General features: G+C 35.1%; 1 protein-coding gene across 5 annotated transcripts in view; it reads right to left on the reverse strand.

The window, feature by feature from the left end:
• Positions 1-15,569, reverse strand: part of Naalad2 (N-acetylated alpha-linked acidic dipeptidase 2) — a 92,574-nt gene that overhangs the window by 16,922 nt on the left and 60,083 nt on the right. For all 5 annotated transcript variants that reach the window (XM_063256273.1, XM_063256274.1, XM_023564599.2 and 2 more), the window contains 4 exons: positions 13,972-14,063; positions 6,315-6,405; positions 2,715-2,979; positions 292-373 (listed from right to left, as the gene is read on the reverse strand). In XM_063256273.1, coding sequence (XP_063112343.1) covers positions 292-373; positions 2,715-2,979; positions 6,315-6,405; positions 13,972-14,063 — 530 coding nt within the window. The remainder of the gene's footprint in view (positions 1-291; positions 374-2,714; positions 2,980-6,314; positions 6,406-13,971; positions 14,064-15,569) is intronic.

The following is a 15,569-nucleotide window of genomic DNA, read 5'->3' on the forward strand; positions in this document are numbered from 1 at the left end:
TTCAGCCCATCTGACTGGGTCCTTGTCTTGGAAGTAACTTTTTTGGTACACTGTGTACAGCATAACTCCTCAAAGGTTAATGTCAGTATAAATCACCCACGTATCTTAATATAAAACAGAACCCAAATCCAACTTATCTTGGGTGGAGACTGTCTGCCTAACAAGCCGTGAGGTCATGCCGATGCTGCTGGCTTGCACACCAATACTCTAGAGCTGAATACTGACATGAGTGAAAACAGTCCATTCGCACAACCAGATTGCTGTTCAAAATAGTAGGCATCTGAAACTTACTTATTAAGATCAAGTTGTGCAAGCCTTCTATGAAAATCTGAAGCAGCCTCGGAGAAATTTTTCACAGCAGAAAACAAGGAACCTTTAAAATAAAAGTAGAAAAGTAAAAAATGAGTAAGCACAAGTGATTCATGTCTCAGAGGGTCACTTTCCTGCCCTCTCCATTGCAGACTGAAGACTGACTCAGTGATGAACATTTTTCTACTTTTCTATTTGCCTTCTTGAAAATTCATGAAATGTATTATACGATATCATAAAGTCTGGTATAAGTACCCTGTTTTCTGTGCAAAAGTTTAACATATCTTATTGATTTGCTGTTTAAATGAATTATATGATTTAGGCAAAGCCAAAGCTACAATGTACATTGTACGGAAAAGCACTCACAGCTAAAAACCATATGATTTTTATTGGGTCACACAGCTAAGTACATTTGGCAACACAAAAAAAGGGGTGGCCTTTTTAATTCTAGACTTAGTTGTTTCAGCTTTATTTTTTGTTTTTTAAACCATATTAAAGCCAAATAATTTAATAATACATTTGACGAAAAGTAACGAGAGTACTGAACAAGAAATTTTAAATTTTAAATGTAGTACAAAAAAAAGCCTGAAATATTTCCCTAAAATTTAGTAACACATATCAATGAAAACTTTGACAAGATCATTTTCAGTAGAATACTAGAGAACTAAGATAGCTAAATGAATTGGTTATGGAAGGTAAAGAACTGAAAACATTCAGTGTAGATTACATATCCATCTTTTCATTCATCAGAACTTCATCTTCATTAAAATATTTTCTGAAGAACTGTTTTTGTCTGGCACTAAGTGACGAATTTGGTGAAGGGCACATCAAGAAAAGAAATGCTATTATTGAGATAGAAAATGTGTAAGAATGTTCTATCCTGTGGATAGATAGTCACTAACAGAGATGAGGATTTAGAAAATATGGCAGAGAAATGAATTAACAGACCAGACCAGGTCCCTAACAAGGTAAGCAAGGTAGGAGAATTACATGACTTCAATTTCCTATATTGTCTTTGGTTCCTTTTATTTTTAGATCAAAGTACTTGCTGTTCTTCAGCAATATCTGTACATTTACATACTAACCTGTGTGTAAAAATACTCAAAGTAAATTCAAAATCAATACTGATCACTATACTAAGTATCTGTGTTCTCTTATATTTACTCCTTAGATGAGTTAAAATTAAATATATTACAAATTACAAATGGTATGCATTATCAGCTATGATCAGAATTCTAATCATGTACACCCCTAAAGATATATGTTCCCTTCTAATATCTTGTCCTCAGAAATTTTTCTTCTTCTGCAATGAGATATTTAAGCCTTTTGAAAACTTTGGCTATATCTTATGAATACTCTATTTCCAAGGCATAACACAGTACTAGGGAGATACACAGTAGATCTTCTGCATATATTTAATCCTTTTTGTATCTACTAAGAATACATACCCCCCAAATAATAAAAGGTTGGTTATGACATTAGGCAACATTTATTGAGCACTAAGAACCATCTACCACTACTTCTTTATATTCCTATGTAACAATCTCTGAAACATTATATTGTCACTTTGTTAGTTAACTTGTAAGAAAGCTGACAGGTTAATTAACATTACAAAGGTCAGGCAGACTACATAATAGGGTCAGCAATTCACTTAGGCAAAATGCTTCCCTACCCAATTTTCAACACTGCTATTCTCTGTTATATTTCATTCCTACTTTAGAGACACATAGAGTAGAAAAGCAACTACCCAATTGCCAATTATAGAATGAAAAACTGCTTACAACTGTGTAAAAATAATCCTTCATGTAGAAAAACATTAATGAATGATATTTTCCAGAGAATAAGACCTCGCTGGAAAACAATCAGCCTTGAAAACTGGAGATCAAAAATCAGCCCCATCAGCCTATTTTTGCCTTTCCTGCCATTTGTATTCTCTTGCTCAGAAAGGCAGCTAAGGCAAGAATAGTCTCATTGGGGCTGACTTTTTTGATATCTACTTTTTAAGGCTGATTGTTTTCCAAGTAGTTTTTATTTTCAAGGAAAATCTTCTTTCTCTACTTTTCAGTATTTTTGTGATATAGTTACATTTTCCTTCTTTTGTTTGTGTAAAAGTAAAAATGCTTCTAAAAGCAGTAATACAAGAAAAATGTTTACCAGTCTAATGTTTGTACTTGCTGACTCAGCCATAATGGATTCATCCTATATATAACAGATCAAGTCAGATTCCGATTGCTTCTTGATCTTTTGGCTAAGATCAGATTCCTAAAAGGTGTTTATTTGAAATTTATGTCTAAACGTTAAAAGCAGTAAGTGAGGCAGGAATAATATCTAGAATGAAGCAGTATGCACTGATCATGATATGAGATATCTTAAAGCCCTAACTTAAAGATTATAAAATATCTTACCAAATGATACTTCATAGTCTCTCAGTTGTTGATCATGTTTCTTGGCTAAATTGAAGATACCTGTTGCATAGTCTTTCAAAGCCTTCGCATAGTCTTGAATATTGAAGGGAATGACTATAGAGTCTGCAAGCTCATATACCAGCGCCCCTCTTAACTGAGCCACAGAGAGCTGCTTTTTAAACTCTGGGTCGTAAAAATTCTCTACCAGTTCAAATGTCTCATAAATAGTATGGTATACAGGGTAGTTGCTGTATTTATCTGTTTTCTGGGGGAAAAAAAGGCAGAGGCACAAACACAAAGGAATATTAAATTTTCAAGTTATTTATGTACTCAGAAATGACTATAGAAATATATATATATATATATATATGCCTATTTCATCACAATGAAGCAAAAGTTAAAACCTAATTAAGTGCTACAACCAAAGGTTCAGATTAAAATTTTACCTTTATTCATTTTAACTTATGTAAACTTTCATTCAGACTCCGCTTGTTACGGCTTGTGTCTAGATGCCCCCTCCAAAGCCTAACAAGGCTTTTTCGGAGGTGGCTGGATCTAGAGTGTGTGATTGATTCATGGTGCAGTGCTAGGATTAAGGGAGGGTGTTTACTAAATGAATCCACTGATTGATTTGGGACGTCCTAGTCCTGGTATCCTGGATACAATATGAAGGACAGAAAGAGGCTTCTCTTGTCCCTTAGTTGCTTGTTTTGCTGCTTTCTGCTCACCATGAACTGTTTCCCCTCTATGATGCCACCCTTCCTTGGAATCAGCCAATTATAGACTGAAACTTACACAAACTATGACCTAAAAAACCCTTCTTCCTTTAACTTTGGTTATCAGGTATTTTGTCTCAGCAATGACAGAAAAATAACTAATACACTGCTTCTGAAATATTTTCTTCATTCTATTTTAGATAATTAAAATTAAGAAACATATTCAAATTGCATATTAGCATGGTTCAAAATTATCTATCAGTTGATTGAAATGCAAGGTCCCTGACAGCTAAATATTCACATACCTGAAGGATGATTTATTTAAGACCTACCTTTCGGTCTCAAAGAGTATATAACTAAATGGTATTTAACTTTAGTTTTGTTTGTGTTTTTTGAGACAAGGACTCACCATGTAGTTCAGGCTGGCTTTGAACTCACTGTGTAGCCCAGACTGGCCTTGAACTTGCGGTGATTATCCTGTCTCAGCCTTCCAAATGCTGGGATTACAGGCATGTGCCACCATGTCCAGTGGCCTATATGCATAAGTTTTGATAAATTTTAGTTGTTTAAAATAATATTGCATATCTTATGGTAGTAAATTATAAAATAGACTACTATGTACATATGTTTTAAGTACTCATTATGTGCCAGTTTTTCAATATTTCTGGCCTATGTGGTTCATTTGTAAGTTTTTTCAAATTGTAACAAACCTTCAAAAAGACCTGCCTGGAAGTTAATTTCACCCACACAGTTTAAACATGTTGTTCAAAGGATAACTATATTAAGTGTAATGAGAAATAATACACAATGTATGCATTTGTTTTTAAATATTCTGCAGCTTTTTAACCACTTTGTTCTTAGTTGTGCTCTTGATAACCAAAGTTGCAATTAACATGTATCATGGACAAACAAGACAGTGATGTATCAGACTTTTATTTGAAAATAGGTTAAAAGCTATAAAAATTGTAGTATAGTTTTCAATTTGATTTATTACACAATCTACAAAATGGACAAGAAAATATAGTATATGTTGGCTATAGTCAAGCACCTGTGTGTCATTAAGATGCTTGCAATGGTACAAACTAGTGCAGAACGAAAAATAGAGTAAATTAGAAATAAGAAAAACTTGCTTTATTCTCAACCCAAGAGCCCTTGAGTCATACAAGCATGAGGAAAAATATGTAAAATTGTTAATAAAAACAGAGTATCTAAGTGTAGTATAGCTTCAGCCAAAATATATTCTCTAACTGTATTTTCTTCAAGAAAAGTACATCAATATACACAAGACTCTGTTACAACAAAGACTGCATCAAGAAGATGACACAGCACTGATAACTGGCTAAGTATCTGGCATTAATGCTTGAATTATCATTTCACTGAACAATACCAGTAGTAAAATACTCACAAAGCAATTCAGGTTACTTACTAATCCATCTACAAGGATATATGCAGTCACATCCCCAGAACTCTTCTCAGGCCACCTGTCTATCTGGAGCCTCACACCAAACTTCTCACTGCCGGAGCTCCTCATCCAAGGCAAAGGAAATGCTGCCAGAGTTTGGAATTGCAGTGCTTCTCAAAGAACCATCTATTACTTTTCGTTCCCAGATTGGCACTTTTAGTGGTAGAACTTTTAAGAAGTCGGCCTAATAGCACGACGTGGTGGTACATGCCTGTAATTTCAGCACTCAGGAGGCTGAGGCAGGAGGATTGCTCTGAGTTAGGCACCAGCCTGGGCTATAAAATGAGTTCATGCCCAGCCTGGACCACATAGCGAAATCTTGTCTCAAAAAGACAAAGAAAAAAAAAAAAAAAAAACAGGTCTAGAAACAGAGAGCTCTTAGGTCCCTGGGGATGTGCCCTAGCGGTTAGTGGCAATGCAGCTCCCTTCTGTCTCTCTCTCTTTCTGTTTCCTAGCTGCCTATTGAGGTGAGCAGTTTCTTCTACAGTGTGCTCCCTAGGAAGATGTGCTGCCTCCCCACAGGCTCAAATGCATCAGGGTCAACTGAACATGACTGGAAACCTCTGAAAGTGTTATAAGCCGCTGAGTTAAATAGAAATATTATAGGCAGTCAGACAGGACTAGGCCCTCAAAAGAGCCAGTGCAGAAGACCAGATACCTTGTAACTGTGGGGGAGACAAACACCTCCACTGTGGGCCAACCTTAAGACAAAAGACAAAACAAATGCAACCACACCCTCAGAATAAACATCAGGGATAAGGAAGCCAGTAGGGGCCACTAGCTCAAGCCCCTACTAGAAAAGATCCTACTCTGTATGTCCACTTGCTATGTAACTCACGTCCCCACTGGAGCCCGACTTAATCAATTTTACCTGAGCAATTACATTTGTCATCTTATTGGTTGACCATAGTTCTATTCCACCTCATGCCTGTCTGCCTTGTGAGTTCCCATTTTTCCCATCATGGACCCGCCTCACTTGTAGTTTTGCTCTATAAAATCCCTAGAGAAGGCAGAGTCCTCAGCAACTCACTCCAGGCCACTTCTGTCTCTCTCTCAGACAGAAGCTTTCTTTCTTTCTTTTTTTTTTTTTTTTTTGTCTTTTTCGTTTTTATCGGTACCAGGGATCGAACTCACGACTGCCTGCTTGCAAGGCAGGCGATTATGCCGCTGAGCTAAATCCCCAGCCCTGAGAAGCTTTCTTTCAAAGAATATATTCTGCTCTCAACTTCCATTGTTCCTAAAATTAATTCTTTGATTTTAGAGAACACACAGGACATCTAGTAGATGGGGAGTTTCTTTTGCCTACGTCAAAAGAATGAACTTAAATAACTTTCTGTCATTATGAACTGATTACTTTGGGTGTTTTGTTACAGTAATAAAAAGCTGATGTGTGTAGTAAATGCAAAACATAAAATGGCTTACCCTATTTTTGGTGTAACGAGCTCTGCCTGAGGCAATCCCAAGTCTCTGAAAATAAGCTTCAAAATCACTTCCAGATCCCAGTTTACTAATTCTAGAAATGGAATACAAATAAACACAAATACACAATGCAAAATTAAACATACGGGGCCATGAATCCTGCAAAAGAACACTAAGGAATCGCCTGGAACATTTGTTATAAGAATTAGAAAAAGACTAGTAACCCTCAAGATATTTTCCAACGTGTGCTGAAAAACTGCTGTGGTAAACCTAAACATCTTCAAGAACACAACCAGGATTGGGTAGAGCTACCAAACTACAACCCAGTGACAACGCAGTTTTGCATTAGTTTTACTTATTTATTTAATTATTATTGGTTGTTTGTTTTTGAGACAGAGTTTCACTGTACAGTTCAGGCTGGCCTTGTACTCACTCTGTAGCCCAGGCTGGTTTTGAACTCACAGTGATCCTCCTGCTTTTCAGCCTCACAGTAATGGGATTAATGCACCAACACACTCAGTTTGTTTTCCGTTATTTTTGACACGTATATCATTTGTTTAAGGGGAAAATAGTGAAACCATGGGCTCTCCTTACCCTTGGAGAATTACACTGTGATTAAAAAATTACCATGAGGTGTCTATATATAAGGTCATGAAGGATCCAAGCAAGACTTATTTCATGTCAGAAACAAATCTGATTATATCTCTGCTTAACATGAAAAAAATCATCACATGCCCATATTATAGATACATATCTATATGTGTTACATAAGCAAGGACATGGAAAATTTGAGGGATAAAATGGTAAGTCACTAAAGCAGAATATAAATTATATATGTATTAAGAACATAACTATGTATTTCCCAATTAATATATAAAAGTTATTTTTGAGATTGAGGCTTCAGATGTTTTAAAAATATTTTTTGTATTCTATTTTCATTGAATAAGCATATCAAACTTTTACAACACAACTGCATTTAAACTTTCACAAAAATGAACTGGAATATAGAATGAAGCTATACCACAGTGAACTGTTGGAATTGGAAAGTAGCACTACATTTTTTTAAAAAAGCAAGTAACTATAAAATAAATTCTATGCTGGACATGGTGGCGACATCTATAATTCCAGTATTTGAAAGGCCAAGGCATTAGGATTACTGCCTGTTCAAGGCCAGCCAGGGCTACCCAGTAAGTTCCAGGCCGCCCTAGACTACACAGGGAGACTATGTCTTAAAAAAATAAATTTAAAAAGGCAACTCCCAAGAAGATAGTGGAGTAGGAAACAGCAGAGAAAGACACTTCCTGAGATTTGATGCCCACACACTGGAATACAAGAACATGAGGAGGAGAAGAAGGAGAGAAATGGATCCCCAGGACCTAGCAAGGAGCCGAAGGAAAGTTAAAGCACACAGGAAGAACGAAGAGAGACTCTTAAACACATAGAGGTGGAAAGCAGTGCTTTCTCCCTGACATTTGCTTTACTGCATACAATTTTCTTTTTAGAATTTGTTATATACTGCAAATCTAGTTCATGCAGTTAAAGATACAAATTAATAGTTACCACAGTTTGTCATTGTCTAAGCTGTTTGATGCAGTTATCACTGATTGTACTACTCTACCCAGGGTGACATAATTGTTCTAATCAGTTGTTCTTCCTCTTATGCCAAGACTGAGATTTCCTAACAGTCATAAACAATACTATAGGCCAATGACAAATTAACAGGGGCTGGTCCATTTAGGCAGCTACTTCTCATCCCTAATAAATCAAAAAGGTGGCATCTTGCAACACACTCAAAACCCAAAAGCCAGCTACACCTGGAAGATATCTCTGAGAAGTAGACCTTTTCTACTGTTTCTCAATACCATCAATAAAGTTACCTGCCCTAAGCAATTTATAAGCATCAAACTAGGAATTAAACAAAATAAAATGAGAAGACATGCAAGTGAGATGCAACCCCAAACTTCTAGCTCAACAAAAAGAAAGCCGGGAGACAATGAGATAGAACAGGTTGAAAACCACCCACCTGGATTGTCTGAACTGGTAATATTGGAAGAAACAAAGTGGATAATGAGGTTCTAGAAAAAATCAACCAGAAATAATTTCTCAATAACTACAGAAATGGCGACCATAATGAAAGACATGGGTAGTATATATATATATATATATATATATATATGTATATATATATATAGCATAGAAAGGAAATTCACAAACAGATATTCAGATTAGTAAGTATAGGCAGCAGAATTAGCCAATATAAGGACAGTATATCAGATAAAGACAGGATTGTGTTTAGTGATTATGAAAAGAAAGACTTTTTAAAAATAGCAAGAGGCCACGAAAAATCAATCCATCAACTGCTAGTTGATGTAAAGAATCACAAAAGATGAGTTGATAGAAAAGCAGAAGATACTACACATGACATAAAAAGATGTTCAAAGATGTCATGACAGAAAAATTTTCATGGCAAGGAAAAAAAATTAACACATAGAGAAGTGAGGTATGTAGAATTCCAATTTGCCATGATTAAAAGAATCTACAGCAAGGCATATAATAGTCAAGATTCCAGAAATTCAACACCAAAATAGAATCTTAAAAGCAGTTAAAGAAAAGAAAAAAATCATCAATAAAGGAAAGTCCATCAGAATAACAGCAGACTTCTCAACACAAGCCATCAAGTCAAAGAACACCTGCAGTACATATTTCAAGCCCTGGGGGAAAAAGAATCTCCAAACCAGATTGATGTACCCATGAAATTATCTTTCAAAATTGACAGTGAAATAAGGTATTTGTATGACAAAGAAAAACTTGGGAAATTCATCAACACCAAATCAGCACTCCATAATAATTCTGAAGGACATTCTAGAAAGAGATAATGAAGACTACAACTCCATGAACCTCAACAGAAGGAATCCACCAGGCAAGTCAACCAATTAAACAGAAAGGGGAAAAAAGGGATCCAACAGTAAGAAAATAGCATGAAAAGGATAAGTCAGTTCACATTAGTTATAAACATTGATATTAATGGTCTCAATTCACCAATCAAAAGAAACAGACTGGCATTATGGATCAAGAAGTAAGATCCAACAATATGTTGCAATATAAAAACACATTTAATTAAAAAAGAATATCAAAGACTGAAAGTCAGAAGATGGAAAACAATACTCCATGATACAGGAAACTGTAACAACTCGAGTACCTATTTTATATGCAGATAAAGTGGGTTTCAAACCAAAACTGGTTGAAAATGACAAAGGGGGTCACTACGTTCTTGTAAATCCAAGAAGAAAAGATAACAATCGTAATATATATGCAACAAATACCAGTACACCCAACTACAAAAACGTTTTAACAGACATGAAAAATCAAACAAACACCAATATATTTGTGATGAGGGAAACTTAATACCCCACTGTCACAAGTAGACAATCAACAAGACAAAAAATCAACAACAAAATATTAGAAATGAACCAAAATTTTGAATAAATGAACTTAGTAGGTGTATATACTGTGTTCCACCTCACATCCGATATATATTCTTCTGAGCTGCATATGGGATATTCTCCAAAACAGATTGCATACTAGTTCCTAGAACATTAAGTAAATGCAAAGAAACTGAAATTTTCCCATGCATATTATCATATCATAGTGCATTAAACTGAAAATCAATGGCAAAAAGCCACAAGAAATTCATAACCACATGAAAATTAAATAACACCCTCCTGAACAACAAAAGAGTCACAGATAAAACTAAAGAAGAAAATAAACAGTTCTTACAATTAAACAATAATTTTAATATAATCTGTCAGAACTAATGGGACATAGTGAAAGCTATTTATAATGATGACTTCTCATATTGGAAAAATATCAAGGTCAAATAAACAATGTAATATAGAAACTTAATCTTCTAGAAAAAGAAGAGCAAGTCAAGCTCTCCCTCATGGGAGAAAATTATAAAGAGCAAAAATTAATTCAATGCATACTAAGAGGACTACAGAAAGAATCAATGAATCAAAGAGTTAGTTCTTTGAAAGATTAAATGAAATTGACAAACCCTTAGGCAACTTCCAAAAAAAGGAAAGAAAAATCCATAAATTAGGAATGAAAAGAGTGAAATACCCATAAATCCCACACAGGTCCAAATTATTAATACTTACTTTGAGAACCTGTATTCTGATAAGGTGAAAAACGCAGAAGAAATAAACAGCTTCCTAGATACATATCAATTATCAAAGCTGAATTGAGAAGATATAAAAATTCTAAATAAAGCAGTATCAGTCAATGAAGATGAATATGTAATTAAAAACTTAGCGACAAAGGAATCCACGAGTCCTAATGGATTCACTGTTGAATGTTATAAGAAATTTTCAAAACAACTAATATCACTGCTGATAAAACTCTTTAATGAAATCAAAAGAGAAGCAGTACTCCCAAATTCTTTCCTTGAAACAAGTATCACCCTGATACCAAAATCAGAGAAGAATTCAACCAAAAAAGAGAACCACAACCTAGTCTTCTTAATGAAAATAGATACAAAAATCTTCAAGATACTGGTAAACAGAATGCAGCAAATCATCAAGAAACTCATACTCCATGACCAAGTAGGATTCATCCCAGGCAAGGAGGGATGGTTCAACATATACAAATCAATAAATACAATACACCATACCAGCAGACACAAAGATAAAAAAACATATGATCATCTCAATAGATGTAAAATATTTGACAAGTCCAACTCTACTCATGATTTTAAAAATAAGCCTACAGAAAACTGGAGTAGACAGTCTTTATCTCAATCTGATAGAAGCCATCTATGACAAACCAATAACCAATAATATACTTAACAGACAAAAAGCACAAGTGTTCACTTTAAAATCAGGAACAAGACAAGAATGTCCACTGTCACCACTCTTATTCAGTATAATTGTGGAAACATTAGCCAGAATAATTAGACAAGAGAAGAAAATAAAATTAATAAGGATAATATATGAAGAAGCTAAATTATCACTATTTACAAATAGCATGATACTCTATATAGAAAACCTTAAAAACTCCAAGAAAAGGTTTTTAGTATAATGAATAAATTTAGTAGTTGGATACAAAGCTAATATGCAAAAAATCAAAAGCATTCCTGTACACAAATAACAAAGTCACAGCGAGAGAAGTTAGGGAAGAACAACTTTCAGAATAGCAATCAAAAAACCAAAAAATTGAATACCTCAGAATCAGTTCAACTAAGAAAGTGAAAGACTTTTACACTGAAATCTACAGAACTCTGAAAAAGGAGATCAAAGAGAATGTCAGAAAATGAAAAGATATCCATTGTTCTTGAGTAAGAAGAACCAATACAGTGAAAATGACCACACTTCCAAAATTGTTATACCAATTTAATGCAGTCTCAATCAAAATTCCAACAGCAGAACACATATTATCGGGAAAAAAATCCTAAAATTCATTTGGAACAAGGAGAGACTTAGAATAGCAAAAACAGTTCTGGACAACAAAAAGACAAAGCAGGGAGCATCACAAGCCCTGACTTGAAAGTATGCTACAAAACTATTGTAATAAAAACAACATGGTACTGGCAAAAAAAAAAAAAAACCCAAAAAAGACTCAAGAATCAGTGAACTATATTAGAAGATGCAGAAACAACTACAAACATACTCAGCTACTTTATCTTTGGCAAAGGCTCCAAAAACATTCACTGGAAAAAATATAACCTCTTTAATAAATGTTGGTGGAAAAACTGATTTTCCACATACTAGAGATTAAAACTGTACCCATATCTTTCACCATACACCAAACTAAAATCAAAATGGATCAAAAATATAAAAAAGATCACTGAATCTCCTACAAGGTAGAATAGGTAGCACTCTTGAAGACCCAGGTATAAGCAAACAATTCATGAACAAAACCTTGATTGCACTGGAAATATCACAGAGAATCAACATCTTATTGAAAAACTTTTGCACAGCAAAGGAAGCCACTAACAGAGTAAAGACACAACCAACGAGTTGGGAAAACATTTGCCACTTGTTCCTCAGACAAAGAACTACTATCAAGAATATATAAAGAACTAAAAAAAAAATCAGACCCTCTCCAAATTTAAATACCAAATTCAAAAATGAGTATCTGAAATGAATAAACACTTCTCCGCTGAGCGTGGTGGTACATGCCTATAATTCCAGCACTCAGGAGACTAAGGCAGGAGGATCATTGGGAGTTTGTTACCAGCCTAGGTTACAATGTAAGCTCCAGGCCAGCCTGAACCTAATAATCAGACCCTGTCTCAGAAACACACACACACACACACACACACACACACACACACGCACGCATGCACTTCTCAGATCAAGTAGAAGAAATAGCAAATAAATATATGAAAAATGTTCAACATCACTGGTCTTTTGAGAGATGCAAATTAAAACAACCCTGAGACCACATCTCACTCATGGCTATCATCAAGAAATCAACCAACAATAGATGCAGGGGAGATGTGGGGAACATAAAACCACGCTCCACATTGGTAGCAGTGTAGACTGGTGAAACCACTGTGGAAATCAATGTGGAGATTCTTTTAAAAACTGAAACTTGAAATTCCATGTGACTCAAGTATTCCCCTTCTTCATATATGCCCCCCAAATTAAAAGCATATACCACAGTGATATATGTATACCCATGTTTACAGCAGCACAGTTTACAGCACAGTTAGCTAAATCTTGGAAACAGTCCCAATGCCTGTTGACTGATAAATGGATAAAGATGTGTTTCTTTTTTATAGAATGGAGTTCTACTCTGCCATAAAGAAGAATAAGCTTGAGACATTTCTAGGTAAATGGATGCACCTTGAGACCATACTCTTAAATGACATAAATTGAACATACATGTTCAAATATCACATGGTTTCTCTGGCATGAGAAACCAAAAATGTAAATAAGGTCCAAAATGCATAACAGATTCTAGGAAATGGGAAGATGTTCAAATTAGAAAGGGAACCAGGATGAAAAAAGGAAAGAATGGAAAAGAAAAAATAATAGAAGAAAAAATGGAAACAAAGCTTTTGTAAATAAAGAGGAGTTGAAGGGAAGGGAGAGTCACAGGAAAAAAGAAGCAGCAAGATATATCACGTGCAGGTACAAATGCCCTATGGTGAAGGTGATCACTATGTATATCTAAAATGTACCAGGAAGATAATAAGTAAAAAAAGAAAGTAAATTCAAGGGAGACTTACCACATAAATGATGAGGTAAAAAAATAATTATTTATATAAAAGATAAAGCAACAAAAAGTAAATACACAACTTGGTGGTTACTGTTAATGCTCCTTAGCAAATTTATGAGCAAATGAGTCATTTTTTTCCTCCTTCTTTACTATCATCTAAAGTTGTATTTTTAGTAGTATATCAATTACATATCTGGGTGAAATTTATGTAAGAATGTCAAAAATAACTAATTATAGCCAAATCATTTTTACTAAACGTGTTCAAAATAAGACCTACCTGGGCAGTATTGTAAACAAAAGCTGGACAGAGGAATTCTTTATTACTCTCATTCAAATTATTGATGATACCTCTGAGAATCAAATGCTAGGAAAAATAAGGGGCAAAAGGGAATTCATGTGTTACCTAATGGTGTAAAAAAGATGCATGTACGTAATTTACCTAGGAAAGTCTTTATTCTCTGGTGAAGGGTCCTTTTCCAACCAACTTTCATAAAGTGATTTACTCTCAAAACCATCATCAGGGCTAGAAATCTAGAAACATAAAATGATTCTGGAGATTAGGGCCAGAGGTAGCTACATATATACCAATATAAACTCATATATTACTAAGTACCAACTTACACTACTAACTACCTATGTGTATCCCCAAAAATTTCATATTTACAATGAAAAATATCTTTTTGCAAATGGCAAGAAAATAACCTAACACAAATTCTTGTTTTCCATTTTTAAATTTTATTTTTATTTATTTATTTTTTTTTTTTTTTGAGACAGGTTCTCACTATGTTGTCCAGGCTGGCCTTGAACTCACAGTGATCCTCCTGCCTCAGCCACCCCAGTGCCGGGGTTACAGGTTGGTGCCACCTTTCCCAGTGCTCGTTCATTTACAATGCCTACCACTTTAGTAACTTTACCTCATGTGTACTTGGCACAAGTAAGAATTTTGTTCATTTCCTGTTTACTTTGATAAACTTCGTAGAGTCAAAAATTTTTCAGGAATATCACATCAGTGTTTGAACCTTGGATTTCTTTTAATGGAAAGACATGGGGAAAATACTAGATATAATATTTACTTTAATAATGTACTTTTATCTAGGAAGACTTTCAAACAAACCTCAGGGCAGTAGAGATATTTGGGTCAAGAAGCAGAACCTGCTGGGTATAGAGGCACAGAGCTGTAATCTCTGCATTAGGGAGGCTCGCCACTGAGTTCAAGGCCAACCTGAACTACAGAGTGAAACTCTGTCTCAAAAATGCTGAATTTAGGGCTGTGGGTTTAGTTCAGCGGCACAAGCACCTGCCTGGTAAGTGCAAGGCTGAGTTCCATCTCTGGTACTAAAAAAAGAAACCAAAGAAAAAAATTGAACTTGACATTTTCACCATAAGTCCTGCTTTTGCAGGGCAGAGGGGGTTTGGTGCAGCTATGTTAGAAGGTCTAATTTTGCTTAGACAAGGTTTAAATTGTATAGATTTTTAAAAAAATGCTACATAATCCCAGATTTTTATTCAAAATGTTCAAGATTTTATATGTGTATATATTTTTTCTTTCTGCTATGATTTCAATGTGTCCCCAAAGCTATGCTGGAAATTTAATCCCCAAAGTCAATAGTATTCAATGGTGACCCATTTGAGAGGTAACTGGAGTCAGGGAAGGTCATGAGAATGGGGTTCCCAGGCTGAGATTATCGGCTTTGTAAGAAGACAGGCCCCTGTCGTGCTGTGTGATGCCTTCTCCATGTCATGGCACAAGAAGGCCTTCACTAGATGCCTGCTCCTTATCTTGGACTTTGGATTCCAGTACCACGAGCCAATAAATTTCTGCTCATTATAAATTACTCAGTCTGCAAATTTGGTCATAGTAACAAAAACATATGAAGAGTGCCTTCATGATAAGCACACCTAGAAACACGGTTTATTTTCCACCATAAAAAGAGGGAGGTCTAGTAGTAGCTACACTGTAAACTAGTGGGTCAAGCAGGTCTCTTTACAGGTCCAGACCACCACACCTATGGACTATAGTTTATTTGTTTACTTGTT

Source organism: Cavia porcellus, unplaced genomic scaffold (genome assembly GCF_034190915.1).
Source record: "Cavia porcellus strain 051 isolate PalLab524CR breed Dunkin Hartley unplaced genomic scaffold, mCavPor4.1 scaffold_9, whole genome shotgun sequence".
NCBI lineage: Eukaryota > Metazoa > Chordata > Mammalia > Rodentia > Caviidae > Cavia > Cavia porcellus.